The 22598-nt window shown below is 28.4% G+C and overlaps 2 protein-coding genes across 2 annotated transcripts in view; both read left to right on the plus strand.

Annotated features, from left to right (window-relative positions):
- Nucleotides 1-4298: 4298 nt before the first annotated feature.
- LOC135963267 (uncharacterized) lies at nt 4299-22561 on the plus strand. Its single transcript, XM_065515045.1, has 2 exons — nt 4299-4440; nt 21557-22561. The coding sequence occupies exon 2, from the start codon at nt 21580-21582 to the stop codon at nt 21874-21876; it is 297 nt and encodes a 98-aa protein (XP_065371117.1). The 5' UTR covers nt 4299-4440; nt 21557-21579; the 3' UTR covers nt 21877-22561.
- The window catches only part of AhcyL2 (Adenosylhomocysteinase like 2), a 59815-nt gene continuing 41543 nt past the window's right edge, over nt 4327-22598 (plus strand). Inside the window, exon 1 of the mRNA XM_065515044.1 lies at nt 4327-4440. The gene's annotated coding sequence lies outside the window, so the exon portion shown is untranslated. The remainder of the gene's footprint in view (nt 4441-22598) is intronic.

A 22598-nucleotide genomic window follows, 5' to 3' on the forward strand; every position in this document is an offset into this window, starting at 1 on the left:
GGGTAAATTGTAATATAAATTGTTAAAAAAGGGGCCTGTAATTATTAGTCTTTACCAAAGATGAAATTTTCATGTACTAAAATCGAAAATTAACATACACTATAAAACAAAATATTTTTTCAATAACAAATGAACAAACATTAAATTAAAATGAAACTTCAGACTGTGGTAAACAAAGTACGAAATCTTTAAAAATATTTCGTTTTTATACCCTTCAGCTTCGTGAGAAGGGTATATATAAGTTTGTCATTCCGTTTGTAATTTCTACATTTTTCATTTCCGACCCTATAAAGTATATATATTCTGGATCCTTATAGATAGCGGAGTCGATTAAGCCATGTCCGTCTGTCTGTCTGTCTGTCTGTCTGTCTGTCTGTCTGTCTGTCTGTCCGTCTGTCTGTCTGTTGAAATCAGTTTTCTGAAGACCCCAGATACCTTCGGGATCCAAATCTTCAATAATTCGGTCAGACATGCTTTCGAGAATTTTGCTATTTAAAATCAGCAAAATCGGTCCACAAATGGCTGAGATATGAGGAAAAAACCAAGACAACCTCTATTTTTGACCTATTTTTTACCTATATCTGGATTACTAAGACATTAATATAGACAATATGGATATCTAATGATAGATATTTCAAAGACATTTGCAACGACGTATATAAGACCATAGTAAGGTGGACCTACAATGGGTCAAAATCGGGAAAAAAAATTTTGAACCCGAATTTTTTTTTAAAAAAAAAAAAAAATTTGAAAAAACAAAAAAAAAATTTTTAAAATTAAAAAAAAAAAAAAATTTTAAATTTAAAAAAAAAAAATTTTAAATTTAAAAAAAAAAAAATTAAATTTAAAATAACAATCGAAAATTTTTTTTTTCAAAAAATTCAAAAAACAACTGGAAAAAAAATTAAATTTTGTTTACCTAAAAATATTTAAAATTTTGAAGTATAATTTGGTGAAGGGTATATAAGATTCGGCACAGCCGAATATAGCACTCTTACTTGTTTAATATAGAAATGTATACAAATTGTACATGTACACTTGAAAAATGAAATTCAAATAGGTGAGCATGAAAAAATTAAATCAACATCAACTTTGGGCGAGCTTAGCCCCATCTACTTGCCTACGCCAATGGACGCAACAAAAAATAATGAAAAAAAAATCAATAATTGGAGAGAGGCAATATGGAGGCCCGTTACGACTAAGGTCACTCACTCACCTATCCGCTCACTAAACTGACTTTGTTGTGTTTTTATTTTGTTATCGTTCGCTGCTAACTGAATTATTAATACACGCTTACACACAACGATGTGGCGTGTGATTTCCAAGTAAGTGTGTATGTATGTAGTAATGAATGAGTGGAGTGGTCTACCCAGCAAACACAGTGTGAATAAGTTTTCAAATTTAAACTTGAATTTTATTTGTGGTGCACACTAGAGTCGTGCTTCGCTCCCCATACAAAAAAATAAAGTTGAGCCAGTCTCCCTCTAGGATTAACGATTAGTTGAAGACGATTTCAGATAAGTTTAAATAATTTTTTGCCACGCCCCAAAATACAGCCATATTTGATTTCTATATATTTGGTCAATTCACCAGGTCTCTTATCAGTCATATTGTCGTAATATCCTAATATCACGACTCGGGGGCTCGGCTTAACCGACTCTTAGGCATTCGGCGCAGGTCTCTGCTGGTTGGTTACGATAACACAATAAACGTAGCATACAGAGTAGTATTATTTTAGGAAATTTTTTGCTTGAAAAGCAATAAAAAACCATTGTGAAATATTAGGACATTAAGACAATATGACATGATAAGAAGAGAACTTGTGAATTGACCAATTGTGTGGCCATTTGCAGACCAATTAAAATATGTCATATATGTATTATTGTTCATGGCTTAATGATGATTTTCAATCCGACATAATTTTCTAGATTTGACTTCAGGTCTATCGGTTCCTTCCCCCTAAAGTAAGTACAGACATTAAAAAATGATCATTAAATTTTATAGAACATTTGCTTTGAAAACAAAAATAATTAGGGCCTCAGTTTACCACCACGCCATCATTAAAATTTGTCTAGAAAAAGCTTCGGATATTATGTAAAATTTTATGCTTATAACGAGTACGAGTAATTAATATCTTCAACAAGTTTTATATGAACCTTAATCTTTCTACTAACTTTTGGTTGGATAGGTCCATAATTGACCCTACCCCTCATATAACACCTATATCAGGAAAATTATTTTATTGTCACATATTCACTTATAACACTCTTACTTGTTCAGTTTACACTCGGTATAATAAAATCATTTAATCATAAAATTCTCTAAAATGATTTTAAATAAATATTTAACACTTTCAAACAAACATAATTTGGACGATGAAGAATTGGAAGTTACCCTATGAAAGCAGAAGCTTTTAAATATTGATAAATATTTTAAAATCGAATTTTACAATGTTAATAAAATTACAAGACTTTTCGAATTTTAAATATAGCTAGTGGGCTGATGCGTAATTGAGAATTTTCATAAAATTGTACATATTTGTTATAGTATTACACTGTCCAAGGCGAATTTATATACATACAACTGTACAAAAATAGTTTTTGTTTTTGGAAAAATATTTCCTAGCTGTCTAACAGCTGACTGCAAAGATGAAAAACAGGGGTGAGCATAAATAAAGTGGACGTTGAATTTACTTTCACTGATTCACTTTTCCATTGTTTTAATTTGTTTCTTAAAAGAAACATAAACGTTATATTTGAGAAACCAATGTAAAGAAACTTTGACAGATGGCTGAGATACTTATAAGGAAAAAACCAGGACAACCTCGATTTTTTATCTATTTTTTTTACCTATGTATATCTGGATTACTAAGTTATTAATATAGACAATATGCATATCTAATGATAGATATTTCAAAGACCTTTGCAATGACGTATATAAGACCTACAATGGGTCTAAATCGTAAAAAAAAAATGTTAACCCTAATTTTTTTTTTCACCAAAAGTTTTTTTCGCTAAATATTAAAAAAAAATTTTAAAATTTAAAAAACAATTGGAAAAATTTGTTTTTACAAAAAATAAAAAAAACAACTTTGGGAAAAATAATCAATTTGTTTACCTAAAAATATTTAAAATTTGTATTTTGAAGTATAATTTGGTGAAGTTTTTGACATTTCAAAAGTTAAAACATGAGTAGGGCAAAAAATAGTCAGCTGGCGTTACGCTGCCACCTGCTTAAAGTATATTTTGTTAAATTATTCGAATAATATTATGTTTGACTTGTTATTTGTTCGAACAATCGAGGAAATTTTAAAAATCGATCACTCGAAATTACATTGAAAAAATTTAATAGCTTTTAACAATGCAATTGAGCTAGCTTTTTAGTCATCTTTGGTCTAATCTATGCTTCTGCCAGTAATTTTTGAGATGTACAATGGCACCAAGGATTAATGTCTTAATTTTTTTACGTCAAGCCGAAAGCAATGAAGGAAACCACAAAAATGCAGATGCGAGACTTACTTTGGATTGAAAATAAATCAGTTTTCTCTGTGTATTTCGTTACCTTAATGTAGAAAGATCCTAAGTCGAGATTTTGCAAAGTATGTTGTTTGAGTGGGCCATTTATCAAAATAAACGATACAAAAAAACACAAGTTAGTATCTTTCTATATTTAGGTAACGATATGAAACATTTTCAACAAGAATATTTATTTTAAAAACTTTGAAAAACGTTTAGATTTGAAATCATTCACTATTTGATAACCAATCGTAATGTTTGTTGGGTATATTCCAGCAATGTGTTTGTTGTGTTGGTGTGCAGTTGCTTTCAACTAGACAACAAATACGCTTTTGAATGAGCGAGCATACAAGAAAGAACAAGCAATCAAGGTCTATTTCGTTGCTCCAAAGGGGGGCTCAACTAGATTTTCGCAAATATGTATTTAATATTTTAGTGTATTTTTATGCCTAGACCACGATAGTTGTCATCGATCGCAACAGAACAGAACGCAGCGTCAGTTTAATTTCGATACATACAATATTTAAATATTATTTGTTTCGATTTTTTTTTTAATTTTCGTGTTTTTCATTGAATAATGTTTGTGATTTATTAATGCTAAAATAAAATAACTACTCGTATAACGGACTTTCCTAAATACAAACATAAATAGATAGGAGAATAGAAAACAACATCAGCAATTATAATTAATAATACAAATAATAACAAAAAAACAAACAAAAGAAAACCATTGATTAATAAATACTACAACTGGAGACAACTAGTACAAACTTGTACGTACTACAACTACAATAGTTGCAGCTTTGAAAGCAGCAGAGAGAAGTTGATTCGCCATTTTTTCTCATTGTGATTGTATTCGATAGTCAGTCATACAACAAAAAGATACTTTTGGATATTCTTCCCCTCTCCACTTCGGACTAAACATGTACGTGTGCAAAATATCAAAACAAATCACTTTTTTGTATTAAATATTATTTTATTATTATTATTATTATTATTATTTTGAATGTTTATTTTATTTTGTTTTGTTTGTTTGTTTATTTTAATTTTTCACTTCTTACGTAGTATGAATTTTTCTTCTTTTGGACTTCTGTAATCATACATTCATATGTTGCGGTATTGTAGAATATTAATTTTATTTAAATCTGGAAATGTTATTGAAATTCTGATCACTTTATGAAGGTCTTTTTATGGTTTTTTCAATTATTAATAATTTGCTTTCATACACACAATCACATACCCATACTAACGTACATATGTATATTGGCACTATTGCAAATACTAATATCGATTATTAAGGCACTCATCTTTTAAAATATCAATATTTATTAATTGAAACAATTCTATATTTATGATATTTTCAAACATTATCGAAATTTTTGCAAAAAAAACCAAACAAAGAAGGAAATTAGCAATTCTGCAAATGGTCACTCACTATCAATAAATATCAAAATTAAATTTAATAAAAAACCACATTTATAATCTTATCTGATCTGAAGTTCTGATATTATACTATATACAAATACAGTCACCCACACATTCGTTTATACCGTTAAGTATATGTATATGTATGTATATAAAATGCTTAATTATGGAAGCGATAGAAGAGTTTCAATTCATTCCACCATACGAATAGTTTTAATCGATTTTTGTCGCATGACATCGCATGATTTATTTGCTTTGAAAAGTACAATAGTTTATTATTCAAATTTTGTGAACTCGTATTTTATATCGTGTTAAAGGGGGTTTGTTACTCTTTAACACGATATAAAATAAATAAAATATACAAAATTTACTAATAACTTGTGAATTTGAAAATATTTGAGTAGAAGCTTAATGTATTGGCTAAACAACATTGCATTTATTTATTTAATTATACATACATATATGCAGTTTCCAAAAAACCGAAGAATTTCAAAACCGCGGTTTCGGTTTTTTTCGATTTTGAAAATATAGGAACTACTTATATTGTTCAATATGTTGATAATACACATATGTATGGGGGTTAGGGATGCCAGATTCAGATTCGCAAAAAGCTGGACATTGGGCTTTAAAAAGCTGGACAAATAAAAAAAACTGGACAATAAAAAATTACTGAGAAAATGTTAATTTTGGTTTTATGTAAAAAATTACTGAGAAAATGTTAATTTTGGTTTTATGTAAATAATTTTTTTTTAAATATATTTTTATGCATTGTAATCAAAATATATATATTACACGGTGCTACAGTGAAAATAACTTGGAAAACGACCTAGCGTGGGTCTTGTTGAGAACATACAAATTGTGTAAAAAAATTTCAGAAACACCCTCAAATTTAGAAGTTATTCCAAAAAACCGTTTTCAGTGATATTCATCAACATAACGACCAGTATATTTTTTTAATGGGTTTAGAAAAAAACTGATTACGCTTTAAAATGAATTTATGCATACATTTTATGAAAGGTTAATTCTTTGTCTAAAAATGAAAAAAATTTAAATCGGTCTAAAAATGTGTGAATTAGAGGTACTAAAGTACTACGACCTACCTGTTTCAAAATAACTAATTTTTTTTTAAAAAAAACCTTAAAAAATAAAAGATGAAAATTGGACGTCTAAAAATTTTTTTTTTTTATGTGTCGTAGTGGAATTTTTTTCCTCATGCCAAAAACCCCCACTTTTTCGCTTTTCATTTGTTATGTATTAAAATTTGAGACTATTCATAAGTACGGTCATTATATCGTGCAACTCTAAAAATGTACAAGGGTCATTATCAAGAGTTGTAAATTCCTGCATTATGTTTTGCATAAAATATAAAAATGCTTCTAATAATTCTTCACGTTTACATTCTTCTTCATTGGCATCATTATCAGAAATTCCATATGACACGTATTCCCAGAAAACTTTTTGGTATTTATTTTGTTCCTTTCTTCAAAAAATACATTCACGTTTTTGCATAAGTTATTACTGTGTACTATATAGTAGTAGTAAGTAAATATTCATTTATGGATATTATTGTCAAAAGATTTTATTTAGCTGGACAAATTCAATTTTAGCTTGAAACTGGAAAGGCATCAAAAAAGCTGGACAATCCAGTCAAGTCCAGCCCGGCTGGCAACCCTAATGGGGGTCCATGATACTTTTTATTACAATAAAATATTTTATTTAATGTATGTATATACATATAGTTGGCTGATATGCTTCTGAGTAAAAAATAAATCTATATTCTTAGAGGGCTTAATGATATTGAGGTAACAAAAACTATTAGTATTTGTTCGTTCTTCAAATGGCATTTTTGAAATTTCTATAATAATGAACCTACATATAAAGCTACGTTTCCGCATACACCATAATCGGCACCGAAAACGAAATTTCATACATTTGCACCGAAAAAAGTTCGTTTTAGAAATCGGCAACAAAAATTGGGAACGAAACGGCACTGATCAGTAATGAAAAACCTGTCATTTGGGGCCGGAACGATAACAACATCAAGTAGGTTGTTTTCGGTGCTGTAAGAATGAAATTATTTGAGTTATTTTTTTATTTCAAATATAAAGAAAATCAAAATGAATAAAAAAAATAAATTTCTTTATTGGAAGAGGAAAACATAATAGATTTTGTCAAAAATAATGAAATTCTATTCAAGGCGAATTAACAAGGTGAGTGCGTCCCGGCAACAAATACAACAAGGCAAAAACAACAGGCATTTTGTTTTTGTTCAAATGTAGACAATATGTCAAAATCAAGGCGAATTAAAATATAAACAAAATAAAAGCGAATTAAAATTTTAGTTTGAAGTCGTTTGTTTTGATTCGGTACAATTGGTTCTGCATTGGGCAGAAGATAACGATTGCGGCCCGACGTTATAATTTGCTTGGATGAAAAATGGTCAATGCAAATCCGTGCATTTGGTGTGAATTGCATTTTACAAATTTCACCCCATTTTGACCGCCTCTTCTCATCCTTGGGAACATTAAAAAATGTCCCATTTCCCCGTTCCACTTTTTTTTTACATAGCCAGCAGCTGCGCATTTTTTATTTAAATTGTTAAATTGCACTTTTAAATATTAAATTTATTTATTTTCACAAAATTTCACAAATTATTTTTTTATTTTTAATTTTCACAGCAATTTTTTAAATGTTAAATATCAGAAAATATTTGTTTATTTTTTTAAATTACAATACTCGCTTGCTTTTTTTAAAATAAAAAATGTAAACATAAACAAAGTTTGACATATAGTCTACATTAAATTACGGCGAATTTAGAATCAGCTGATTTTATGCACTCACCTTGTTAATACGCCTTGATTCTATTTAATGTGCGACATCCAAAATTAAAAAATTATTTCGTTTCTGTTTTATGCCGCAACGCACCCAACTGAAACAAAAACAATTCAGAAACGAGAGGGTGACGAACACCAACGTTTTTCAGTTTTCGTTATCGGCGCCGATTACGGTGTATGCGGAAACCCAGCTTAAGCAGGAAATTATAAATAGATCATGACCGAGTTAGAATCTAAAAAAAGAATCTAAATCACAGGTACTTATTTCCAACTAATAGTACATTTTGAATATGTATTTTATAACACGAGTTATAATTAATAGTACTATTTCTTTATTGTACTGGTACTTTTTGAATATTTTGTAATAATAACCTAAACATTAAAAATTAGGCACACGTGATTTTGAATGAGTTGGAATTCACAAAAGGTGAGCGGTTAGTGGTACATTTCTTTAGTATTTTCTATAATAATGGACCCAAAAATATGAAATTAGGCATTCATGATATATGATATTCATTCTTTTTGTGGTGGCAAGGCGAACCTGGTCAGCTAGTACTCAATACTTTTATCGGATATTTGAAAATAACTACGACTTTGTTATACAAATAGTATTTAAGGTTCAATCGACAGGAAATTATCAATATTTTCAAATGGGTTTGTGTCATTTTTTATTAAAAGGTTTCCTTGCCTAGCCTGTGAAAGGCAGCTTGCTACAAGCTTGCAATTATTGTAATACAATCAGCCCAATTATGAATAAAAATTCCCCGGGAGTTTTTTCCCTTTTCTTATTTTTCCTATTCCAATTCAATGGGAAAAAACTTCCGGGGAACAAACTCCCGAGGAATTTTTTATTCATAATTGGGCTGAATTTAAAACATTTAAAGAAGTCTAAAAATATTTTTACATCAATTTGTTTTTAGAGATATTGAATGAATCATCAGAATCTAAAATGCTGTTGTTCACTGTTTTTAAATACAAATAAAAATTTTGTTTTTCATTTCTTAATTTTGAATTTTTTTACTGAAAATAGTATAAAAGTAAAAACCGAAGAATAATTGCCGGTTTCGGATTCGGTTTTAGGCCTTGTAAAGCCGCGGTTTCGGTTTCGATTGAAACCGAACATGAAACTCTAGATTAAACCATATTTTTTCCGAAATTGATTCATTTCCGATTTGCTTTAGATGCACTCACTCTGCCACATCTGTGGGCAATTCTAGAAAGACCTACAACTTTCAAGAAAACTCTATTGGTTTAATTGAATCATTCCTGTGGCCAAAGTATGTCTTCTGGATTATTAAGCATTTCTTCTATTTCTTGCATAAATTTACTACAATTTTCAATCTAAATTTGTGAATAAAACAAAATCTTATAAGTTTTTTTCTACGAATACAGTTAATATTGACAGTGCTTTGCATACGTGTGTTATATATCCGCTAATGTTTTTCTGAAAAACGGATAGGTGAACAACCAATTCTGCATTATATAACAAACGTTTAGTTGGTTTCCATGCTCCATCGCACATTGCTCCAAGACCATGATCCTCGGCTCCTCCTATTATATTTTACAAGCATAGCTGCCACATTTGACGATTTATCGTCATTTTGAAGATTTTTGGTTTCAAAAATAGCAAACTATCGATTTGACGATTTCTTTATCGAAAGATTTTTGACGATTTTTTGCATTATGAAAACATTATACTATTTTATGTAATAGTTAAAAAATGTTCTCATTTTGATGGTAAACATGAAAAGCAATATTTAGATTTTAAATTTCGTGAATTAAAATTTTTAGATTTTAAATAAATTTTTGGAAAAAATCACTGAAATAAGTCGAAAAAATCTAAGCAACTTTTTCTATTACAAAATTTATTTATTGCCCTAGTGAATTGAAATCGCCACATATGTACAACTAAAACACTACACAGAGAAAAAAGATTCGTGCTAGCAACCGAATTTGTTGCCAATCGAATGGTTCTATCTTAGTGACCGAATTTTACAGTTGTGGCTACAATATTTTGGAAGGGGTAACTAAAGTTTGGTTGCTTCAACTGAAATTCTTCTTTATCAACTGACTTTCTGTTCTTAGAACTGACAAATTCTATGAATGCAACCGAATCATTCGATTGGCAACAAATTCGGTTGCTATCACGAATCTGTTTTCTCTGTGTATATACATAAATTTATATTTTTATGATTTCACCTTTTAAATACAAAATTTAAAATTCCTATTAGAAATCTAGACCTTTTCAATTTTCCGATTTTTTTTTTGGCGATTTTTAAAGTTCGAAATGACGATTTGTTTCTTTTTTATCGGGATATTGACGATTTTTTCCCAAATTTATATGGCAGTTCTGCTTACAAGTAGAAATGGGAAAAGAGTAAAAACCCAAAGGCAAAAACCTGGCAAATACCCTGATATCAAAAAACCTTAAATTTGTTTTATAATTAAAACTGTCAATCCTAGTTCATAGGTTTTATGGGAGCTTCGGGAATCCTATTTCAACTAACAAAAGGATATCACTACATAGACTCCGCTAAGGATCCATAATACATATATATATATATATATATGTATATATATTTGTATACATTTCCACATATATTTGTATACCTTAACCCACATGGTGAAGTTTATAATAATACACATTAAGCGCCAATATAATAGAACCCCAAATAAATTCGTTAATGATCTAAGCGTTTTCTATTTGGCAAGACAATTAGAAAACAAACAAGATACTATATGGGATGCACTATTATAGATACATACACGTATGTACCTAGTATATAAATGCCGGATTTGGCGATCAAGGTCATTTAGACTGGTTTCATATGTTGTCTTACTTTTTTCAAACAAATAGAGATCTATAAATAAAATAATAAAAATACTTATCGTATTGGTTTTAATGAATTTTTTATACCCTACTTATTTAGAAATTATATAATAATAAATATGTATTTCACTTAGTCACACACACCCATTCCATTGAACCGATAAAAAGTGGTTTGAGTTCTGCTTAATATATATAGCAATATAACGTTGTATGTATTTAAATTTGTTTGACTTCAAAGTTGTAATTCCAGTATGATAACTAATTAAATTAATCGTTAATAAAAATAAATAATATTAAGATTTCAAATCTGTTTTTATTTGTAAATAAACACATTGATCAAATATTTGACGAAAAAACTTAACTATTATTTTCAATAAATGTTCATTTGATATTATATAACAACTCACAGTTGGGCAGAATCAATTTTTTTGGAAATAAATCTTTCATTTCTAAACGGCTGGTCCGATCGGGATACAATATGCTTTGGGCGTAGACAAGGAGTACTCGAGTTTAAATTATTAAAATGGACCCTACAAATGCTCCAGGGTGCTCAAAGTAGGTTACCTTCGACATGTAAAATTTTCAACACGTGCCATTTTTTGTTTCCCATCCGATTTCAAAGATTTTTATATTTTTGGAAAGCGCAATTGTGGATTCAAAAATAAACGATTTTCAATTTAAAAATTCATAAAATAGTAGATTTTTGCTTAATACTTAACTCTTTTATTATTACAAAAAACATTCTTTAAGAACATATAACAATTTTATTTTTTTCTGTAAGGTATATTTACGGAGAACATTTTGGTATAAAAAACATGTCCAATTTTTCGAAAATGTCGCCCCTAAGCTCTTCGGAATTTGACCTATTTTTTTTCAAAATTTAAATTTTGGGCCACATGTTCTCAAATCCCAAAGCAGGTATCAGAAAACGGAAAGCGGATTTGGAGACCTAGATGTATTCCCTATTTATCCTCAAAGTATTTTCCCAGCCCCGTAGGAAATGGGAAAATACCTTATGGGTCAAAATTGCAAAAAATACCATTTTTGGTCTGCTTTTTTAAAAATATAGGTACAAAAGATTTCAGATCAATATCTATTATGGTTCCAAAAATAAATGATTTTTTAATAAAAATTATAAAAAAATTAAAAAAACCTTCATTAAGAAAATATAACAATTTTATGGAGAACATTTTGGTATAAATTTCAACTTTGGGCCACATGTTCTGAAATTCCAAAGCTAGGATCATAAAGCGGAAAGCAGCTTTGAAAACCTTGATTTATTCCCTATTTATCCTCAAATTATTTTCCCAGCCCCGAAGGAAATGTGGACCCTATGGGTAAAATTTTAAAAAATTCCGTTTTTGGGATTTTAGCTCCAATTTTTAGGAATTACTGGATTCCCTTTGACCTTTTGACAAGTTCTTTTACACATTATTATTTAGAATGTAAAATTTAAAAAACGTTGAAAATTTCATTGAGTTTTTTCTTCAAATATTTCATCAATGTACATTGACACAAAAGCATTTTCTTTTGTCTTGCTAAACAAAGATTTCTTCTGTTTTTATTGCTGTAATATTGTGTCTATTAAGCGTTAAAATACGGCAGAATGTATTAATTAATATTATTTATTTTAGCTTGGAAAATTGTTTTTTGTTTAAATGTGTGCATTGAAATGTTTTACATTAAAATTTTATTCAAGTGTTTGTAGTTCATTGATTTCTCAAAGTGGGTTCAATTGATTAAATTAATCGACTTTGCACAATAACAATTTCTGTAGAAATCAAGTAATAATTAAAATGTATGTATTCTGTTTTACACGCGTACATTTAAATACGATCAGCAGCCCTGCTGTTTTAAAACTAGCAATTGTCAACTTCAGCTGAGGTGTTAAATTAATTAATTTATCACTAAAGTAATGCACCGAAAAATGTTTGACAAGGAAACATGTATAAATTTTCATTTGTAGCTTAGACATAAACATTTTTTAAATAATTATAATACAGAATTGTTGGGTATTTTCAAGCCAGAGTCAAAATTATTCACTCTAAAAATCGTATGAGAAAAGTGAGTTTGTGTAAAAGGGGACACAAGAAATAGTTGCTGATTTATTAATGGGATAAAAATTAAAAGTTTTTAAAAGTAAACGAACAGAATCCAGTAACTTCCAGTTATAATTTGTACAAATTATCAAGTACGCGAACACAACTATAGTGTTATTGAACGAGTGCGCTATGCAGGTTATTTTCTAATGTGTGTCTGCAAATGACAGATGTACAGCGGGATATTTAAAACTGATTGAAGATTTCCTGGAACACAAATATTATCACTGCTAAGTTTTCACTCAGGACTGTTGCAAATACATATGTACATGAATAAATGTACATCTTTTTGCATATTTAATTCAATCAATCACTCGTATCGAAGAAAATAAAATAAAATCAATTAAATTTATAAATAAAAAATGTATGTACCAAACAAAAACAAGAAAAAAGTAGAACAACAAAAGAATCTATTATGGCATTATACAATAAATAATTAAATGAATATATAAATGCATACTTAGTAAAAATAAATTAATATTGAATTAATAAAAAGCAAAATCCATTGTTAAATACAGCATACCCAGTTGACCAAGTAGTCATAATAACATTTAATAAGTGAGAAAATATTTAGTAACACAATTATTAACTTTGTCATAGTAACGGTATTTGCTGTTATTTCGGCAACAGTACCTTAGCGTTAACGGTAATTTCGGTCTGACTTAATGATTAATGAATTTTATAAAAATTAAAAATAAGTTTTTATAACGTTACATTTGAAATTCTCTATATTTCAATAAACTCAATTATGGGAATAAATTTAAAATCATAATTTAAAATTAATTATAGTATGTAATTGTATTTAAGACTATAACCATAGGGTAACATAGAGTCGAGACGTAATTGTCAAAAACCTATCTCTTGCATATTTAGTCAATGTATTTTGTTGTTGTATGAAACATATGTTTTGTTGTATTTTTCTTTGACAAATCAGAGTGTCTCGTCTCTATGTATAATTCTCTATGACTATAACGGTAATTGCAGTTATTTCGGTAAGGGTAGTGTAGCCGAAACGGTATTTTAGGATATCATATTTTGTGGTAACCAATCTTAAATAAATTTTTTGACTAGATACCGGTAATGTCTTGTTATTTAGTAAAACTTGTTTGGGGATCATTTGAGTGCAATTTAGGAAAGTTTCAAACCACATTCACGACAATTGAATATGGGCAATTCTACGATAATGACTACCAAGGCTGAAAACCTAAAAACGCTTGAAACTTTTTTTCAAGATGATTTTAATAGGAGAAAACACTAAAATATTAATATATGTAAGTATTTAGAGCTTATTACAACATTTTATTGGCAAGTAATAGTTTAAACTGACTATATTTAATTTTTTAATTTAATTGGCTGTTTTAGGCTAAAATTGTGGTTAAAACTAAGCTCCCAATTAGCATATAGTATGAAATGAATTTGACTTTGATTGTTTATTTGCTATTATAAAATTGTTTATTGAAACCGAATGTATATTTTCCATTAATTTGTTTAATTTTTGTATACATATATTTACAGATTATATGTATATTATTTTGATATAGAAGAAAAATCTGTCACGTACGGTATGTCACGTACGATATTAAATTTTATTTATTATAAAATCATCCAAAGATTGTTTTTATTTAAATATGACGGATTGTAGAGGAAAAATATTTCGTTTAGTGTAAGAAATTAAGAGAAAACATAACGCCTCTCACGATTCGAATATTTTCACATATTTCTACATGTACCTCAAAATGAGCTCCGTTTTATGTCACGTACGATATACCCTTATTTCGCTCGATATTTTGGACAACAATGATTCGAAAGAACTTTTTATTATTTTAAAATATAGTACCCTCTGAATGGAACATAAAGACCAAATTATTTTTCAGATACTCTTATTTTTGCAAAATCTATTCCACTCTATAGGCGTACAAATGTCACGTTCGATGATATGGAATTGCCCATATGTCGTCGTTGAAATTTGTGTAGATGTGTACAAATGGGATATTCTAAACGTAATCTGTAAAAAATGACCGTTGTATAAATATTTAAGTTGCTATTAACTATTATTGGAAAGTTTTCGTATATAAAAAGTTACAATAAAGTCAGATATTCGGCTGTTACGAATCTTATATATCCTTCACCTTAGTGAAAAAAATCGAGTATGTATTTGTAAAAACGAAACTATTTTTTTTGGGATACTTAAAGTTGTATGTCTTTGCTATTTTAAAAGCTTTTAAAATTTTTCATTTGATATATATCGTCACCTAAAATGCAAAATAACGTAACAACAAAAATCGAATGTTTGATAGATAATGATGAATAAGTTTCATAATAATAATAAAAAAAATTTAATTTGGACATGTGTTTGTCATTCTGTTTAATGATCAAATGGGAAAAATTATGTTTATATCATAGACACTTTTAATTTTTCAGTGTTTTTTTTGCTCATCACTTTAAAAGTTGTTGAAATGATGTAACGTTATTTTGCATTTTTGGTGACGATATGTATGTTGTCTATGTGTAATATTGTGATATGTATATCTCAGAGATTTGTAAACCGATACCTAAATTCTCATAGTTATATCTGATTCATTGATACCACTTGTGAGTTCGTATGAAGAGAGTCGGAAAACTGACCAACCAACTAAATCGACTCGTGAACTTTACTGTTGCTGACATTGTCGTGAACGATTTCGCTGACGTGATTTAGACTGTCATTGTGCACTTACTGTGTGTCTTGTATTGGACATCGATTGGATATTTCTTTAAGATATGTTCATCTGGATAGTATTGTTACATACATTTTCGCCAATAGCACATACATATATACATATGTATGTATGTAAATATGGCATTACAATTATAAAGAATAATAAAAATACATTGACATCATAATATAACAAAAACAAAATATGTAAATATACAAATAAGTAGTCATACCCTTGTTTTTGTTTTCGTTCAAAGTTCCCAAGTCCACAATATCAATTACGTTATCAGGAAATATATATAAAATAACAACAAAAACAATAACAGAAAATCCAGTAGAAACATTTACAAATAAATAACAAATATAAATATGTATTATACATACATATGTATGTATATTATATATAGAATCAAACATGCATTCATACATAGATACATATATGTATGTACTAACAAATCAAGTTATACATACGCACTTACATACAGTTCAAATGGAATTAATCTCAAGTTGAAAAAAACAAAAACAATTAAAATTATCGAAAACCCATAAGACCCCTTGGTTTGATTTTCTACGCATAATAATAGTACGTGGTACGTGAGCCTCCAAAATTATTTCCCATTCGCAATTATATTTAAAAGTATTAGTTAATACTATCATACAAAAAATTATCAGAACAGAGAACACACACTTTGAAAAGTGCGATAAGTGCGTTCACATTGTGACTTAAGTTGTTTTGATAGTTCTGTTTTTGCAAGGCAAAACCACATTGTTGTTTACAAGATTCAAATGTAAGTCAAATACAATTTTATCAATTTTGTAAACAGCTCTGCAGTACCCAATAACAATAAGAGAGACAGTCATTTCAAACACTACTCCCTCTAAAATTTCATAAAGAATTTTATTGCTTATTACCGCGATGAATTGCTTCATTACACAGTGCAACATGATATAATAACCATATACGGACAACACTACGTGACAAAAGACAAAAAAAGAACCGTGTTTCCCAGTTTTGCTCAAAAGTCATACATTTTTTTTTATGGGCCCCCAAAGAATTGGGACCTCAATGTAAAAGAAATAATTTTCTCAGGCTAATATCTAGCAAACAGTTCGGAATTTTGATTTACTTTCTGAGGCAAAGTTGTAGCCCTTGTCATAAATAATAAAAATTGTGGACATATAAAATCAAAAAAACTTCATCTTCATCATCAAAATCGCACTCAAAAAATTACACACAGTGTTATTGATGCAGTAAATTAAAAAGAATAAAGGAGTAATTACAGCTAGTAATACTAGATAATCCACATAAATTTGTCACGATACAAGTCACGTCCTCGTTTTTATGTTAGAAGAATTATATTGTCTTTTATTTAAGTTATTTTATGTTTAATTTGTTTTTAAAACGTACGACTAATGTGTGTCTATTCAAATTAACGTATTTGTTGAAAGTTGCCACATATGAGCAATTCGACGAGATTGACTACCACGACTAAAAACTTTTTTTCAAGATGATTTGAATAGGAGAAACCACTTAAATATTACTATTTAGTTAGAGCTTGTTACAACATTTTAATGGCATAATAATAGTTTAAACTGACTAGATTTAAATTTATAATTTAATTGACTTGTGCTAGGCTAAAATTGCGGTTAAAACTTGTGATCGAATTATTCGAACAAGTTAAAATCTCTTATTCGAATTATTCGTTTTATTCGAACAAGAGAAAAATCGAATAATTCCATTTACATCCTTTCCTTCTAAGTTCTCTTTAACCATCATACATACATATTTTCTCATTGGTAAACGTCATGACGCGTAACATTATTTAATTCAAGTCTTCTCCACAGTTAAACAATAACAAAAATTCATTCGATTTTTATGCCTTCAGTGTTATCAACTAGTGTCACAAAAGTTAAAAAAATATTTAATCTTGAATAAATAATGTGACGTCAATTTATTGACACATATTTTGTTTGTATTATTCTTAAAATATACAATTTACTACATAAATAAATAAATATGTACAATACACTACAATATTTATTTTTGTAAGAAAAAGAGTAAAAATAATTAAAGATGACAAATAAATTGTAAGATCAAATGAATTGCAAAAAATTTGTACAAAATGGGGAGGTTGTTTTTTAAATCACTTCACCTCACTTTGAGACATTTTTCATATAAGTTGTTTATGTTTTTCAAAAATGTTTGTAAACATACCTTTTTATATTTTTGTGTACGTACTTTTATTGTTTGAATAAAATTAATAAAACCCTGTATTCAAAACTTAAGTGACAATGACAAAATTATAACAATTTGGTGAAATAAGTACCGATAATTTTAATAGAGATCTGAAGATTGTCTAGGAAGCGTGTAGGGTGGCAAATAAAACAGTCAAATTTCGTAATGTTTTTGGGCCTGATTCAGAAGTACGACCGGCAAACAATTTTCAAAATTTTTGTATGAAAAACTCTCAACAATTATTTGAAAAGTGTCGTGTTTCTGAATCAGGCCCTTAGTCATAGATAAATACATATAGATCGGAAACTAGAAAAAAGTTTAAGCTGTTTTTTTATCACATAGGTTTTTTTTACTAATACATTTTCATCACTAGGTTTCTGACAACTGAGTTAGGTCATTGACAGTATAGTTTCCGGTTAATGTATATTTTCTCTATGCCCTTAGTTACAAAATTGTAAAGTTTTTTTGTTTTGTTATAATTTTGTGATTGTCATTTGCAGACAACAGAAATGAGTTCAAGAATTGAACAGAAATCAATGATGGAATATTATTTATATAAATTAAAATCTATTGCTGAAAACTGAAATATCCCGGAATGAAATATGTAAATTACAATAATTTTCTTAATTACCTATATATTACAAAATGTGACATTGAAATTAAAAATATTATAAATATCTAAAGCCAAATCATTTAAATTATCCATTGCAACTACTTGTTTACTGATGTCTGCGTTTATAAAATGTCTATTTTTAAAATGTATTCTGCTAGTATAAAAAAAACAAATACCAGACAGAATTTCAAATTATCACTTTGAAACAAGACCTGCATAAACTCTGACTGGAATTCTATAGACAGCATTGCAATATATACAAATATATATGTAAATATATATTCATTCTGATTCACAAACGTATTGCACATTAAAAATAAAAGCAACCTTTGCACTTAAAATTACGTTGGTATAGAAAATTATAAAAAATTTATTAATTGCTCGCAATCAAAAAAAAAAAAAAGATATATAATATCATATTAATTCGTATTGGCAATATTAATACATTATGGTATTATATTAAAAAAAGCGTTTGCTAAATTACTATAAATCAGGGGCGGGTAAGCAAATTTCAAGCGAAAACTTGAAAAATCACAAATAATGGAAATTCCATATCATCGTACGTGACATTTGTACGCCTATAGAGTGGAATAGATTTGGCAAAAATAAGAGTATCTGAAAAATAATTTGGTCCTTAAGTTCCATTCAGAGGGTACTATATTTGAAAATAATAAAAAGTTCTTTCGAATCATTGTTATCCAAATAATCGTACGTGACATAAATCTGAAGTCATTTTGAAGTACATGTAGAAATATGCGAAGATTTTCGAATCGTGAGAGGCGTTATGTTTTCTTTTAATTTCTTACACTAAACGAAATATTTTTCCTTTACAATCCGTCATATTTAAATAAAAACAATCTTTGGATGATTTTATAATAAATAAAATTTAATATCGTACGTGACATACCGTACGTGACAGATTTTTCTCCTATATCACAACAATATATATTGTGTAAATATACATATGTATGTATGTATACAAAAACTAAAAAAGTGAATAGAAAATATACATTCGGTTTCAATAAACAATTTGATAATAGCAAAAAACAATCAGAGTCAAATTCATTTCATACTATATTGTAATAGGGAGCTTAGTTTAAATTAAAAAATTAAATATAGTCAGTTTAAACTATTATTTTTGGCATTAAAATGTTGTAATGAGCTCTAAATACTTTTACATAGTAATATTTTAGTGTTTTCAATAAAGTTTCTAGGGTTTTGGTTTTTCGGTCGTGGAATTGCCCATATGCGAGTATTATTTTTATTTTCGCATAGCTTTTTTACTCTCACCAGATAGGTATTTGACAAACACTCTCGTTTTACAGGAGAGATTCGGTCCTATTCAGACTAACTATTATATCCAGTGTCACAATAATCTGACCCAGACTCTTCGAAATTCTTAAAACTAAAATTTTCATAATAATATCAACCTAATACACAAGAAATATAGATGCGGGCCGCATATGCCCACCCTTGCTATATAGTATTACAATTAGTATTGCAATTATATTTATACGATCTTTTAAACTTTCCAAGTAGCGCGATAAAATTAAACAAAAAAAAAAAGAATGATAAGACCGGTAAAATTAAATACTTTTTTTGATATTGTCGGTTCATAAAAAAGAATTGACACAATTTCTTTGACAATAAAGTACTCGTATTCCTTATTTAAAGTAAATAGCCATGGACAAATATACCTGACATACATATATTAAATTCTTCCACTGTGCAATAAAGTTATTGCAAACAATAAAGAGTTTTAATTTAAATCAATTATTAATAACTAAGAAAAATAGCTAAATAATTAATTTAAATGATAAGAACAGTAGAGAAATTGCGATTTCTGATTGGGAATCAGTAACAATCATTGCGGTTTGTGTTATTGAATTTTTAGGCAAAACTTCCTGTTGTTCTGTTTTTGAGATAAAATGCTTTTAAACTTTACGTATTTCTTGTTTTTTTTTTTTTTTAATTTTCCAAATTGGTGTGGAATTCGAATATTTGATATGTTGACAGAACTGCGCTGTCATACTAGATTTGTCGTAAAAAGATTCGAGGGATTATGTGACGAGGGCCTGATTTTATTCCAAACAATTCAAACGGATTAGTTTGATGGGATACAGTAATTTTTTGCTTAAAATTATGAATATAATAAGTATTAAAAAACGAAGCGAAGTAATTTTTGAGTAATTTTTAAGTCTGAAACTGCCTGAAATATAATTAAAAAATATATTTTTAAACAATCATATTTAGAACACCTGAATAATATATTTATGATTGATGTACATTTTGTTATTGTTTTTCAAATAAATCACTTTTTAAGCGTACAACCTATTAATCAGTTTTTGATCACCAAAAGTAATCGAAAAAGACTCGATTTTTGAAAAAAACAATCTTCCAAATGCTATCTTGGGTAATACATTTTACCGGCTTAAATATAAAACTTAAACAAATATGTATGTATGTGTGCATTGTTATCTGTATTGCTAAAAATCACGCCACAATCAATGACACACCTTTTAGAATGTCTTACTATTATGAATGAATGAAGAAGTTACTTCAAAATAAAGCTGTTCTTTTGAAAACAATGTGAAACCCCTCTAAAAAATATTAACACGAAGTTGGGTTATGTGTTAACAAATAGTTAAACTGACAGTTTTCATACAAAAGGCATAACCAGACTTTGTGTTAATGCTGGTAATTTATTTTCTTTATTTGATTGAAAATATTTGTATTTTCTCCTATTTGAAGAGGCTTTTAATAATTTACTTGATTTTCGTTATGATTTTTCAACATTTTATTCGTACTAGTTTACGTATTACTAAACACTAAATCTGGTAAATATCATGTTTCAATCACGGTCAATGTGGGTGTCACAATGTTTGTTTTGACAACTAAATAATCGAAGTGTTAAATATATTAGCGGAGTTCAGTATTAAGTGCGAATGGTATTGCATCATTGCAAATGCAAAATTGTAAATGTTTTTGTGTGTATTACGGTAAAATTTTGCATTTGCAATGATGCTAGACCATTCGCACTTAACAGTGAATACCGCTATTGAAATTTCGCAAAATTCGTATAGAGTAGAATTTTAAGTAAATCTAGATTTCCTTGATGATATAGGGTTTGTGTAACGGAAATTCCGGTGCAGCAACAAATTATTTTCGATATTAAAAATTTTTATAACAAATCATTTAAGTGCATGTCAAATAACAATTAACAAAATTTACACATATATATGTAACTAAAATTAAATAAATCGAATTCTTTAATATTGTTCACTCAAGAATGATTCCCTTCATTTTCAGATTTTTTCGTTGTTCTTATTAAAATGGATATGGCAGGCGGTATACACGATCCCAAGTGGAGTTTGGAACGTAGGGAATCGTCTGGTTTCTTAGTATGGCGCAAAGAGTCCCCCAGTTCCAGAATACGTTTCCGTTTGGATGTTGAGGTTTTGGAATTTGAAAAACATCCACACGAAGATTACGATGATTATCATCACGATAACGGCCTGACAATCGGCAATATATCTTCAACTGTAATGCTGTGTGCCTCCTGTATAGCAGCAGTAGCTGTCAGTGTATTCCTACCCTGGTATTTAATGGAAAAGGCTGCCAATTTTTGAATACGGAAACATAGTGTAGCGTAAACAGCTTTCAAATTTAAATTATCAACATGTTTGTGAACTATGTATTCAAGAAAGATGAAAAAGAACTGATATTTGTAACTTGTAGAGTGGGTGACTGACAGGAACAGGGTTTTGCCTTAAAATGTTATTGTAGAACTATTTAGATGGGATAATTCCCATACATACATATATTTTTTTACATTTACTTGCAATCAGAAGAAGTTTTTGTTGCCTCAAGGGCTAAAAAATCTAACGAAATGTTGTATTGTATTTGTATTATATCTAAATCTATATCGATGAGTATGAGTATGAAAGTGTGATGTGTCTGTGATGGAAGTAACCTAGTTATGATTAGTTAGTAATTTTATTTTATATTTATAACCTAAATATGTAGTTTATAAATACATACATACATATATACTTACTTATGTACCATATAATTATTCATACATATATTAGTTATATACTTACTTATACTACATACATATATAGTTGTTAATTAAATGTCAATCATGTATAAAATATCAATTTTATAAATTTTCTACTCTAATTTTATTAGTAAGTAAAGTTAGTCAAAACTGCCCCAAGTTGTAAAATATTTATCCAAAAATTTATATATAAAGTTATAAACAAATATAAAGGTTTTAATAAACATACATACATATAAAATTAATTACTAAAATTGTTTTTTTTTTTATTAGTAGATAGGTACTTTATCT

This window comes from Calliphora vicina, chromosome 1 (genome assembly GCF_958450345.1).
Source record: "Calliphora vicina chromosome 1, idCalVici1.1, whole genome shotgun sequence".
Lineage (NCBI taxonomy): Eukaryota > Metazoa > Arthropoda > Insecta > Diptera > Calliphoridae > Calliphora > Calliphora vicina.

What these genes read in the sequence shown, in the direction of transcription:
- LOC135963267 (XM_065515045.1), top strand. Translation starts at nt 21,580, where the DNA reads ATGGATATGGCAGGCGGTATACACGATCCCAAGTGGAGTTTGGAACGT.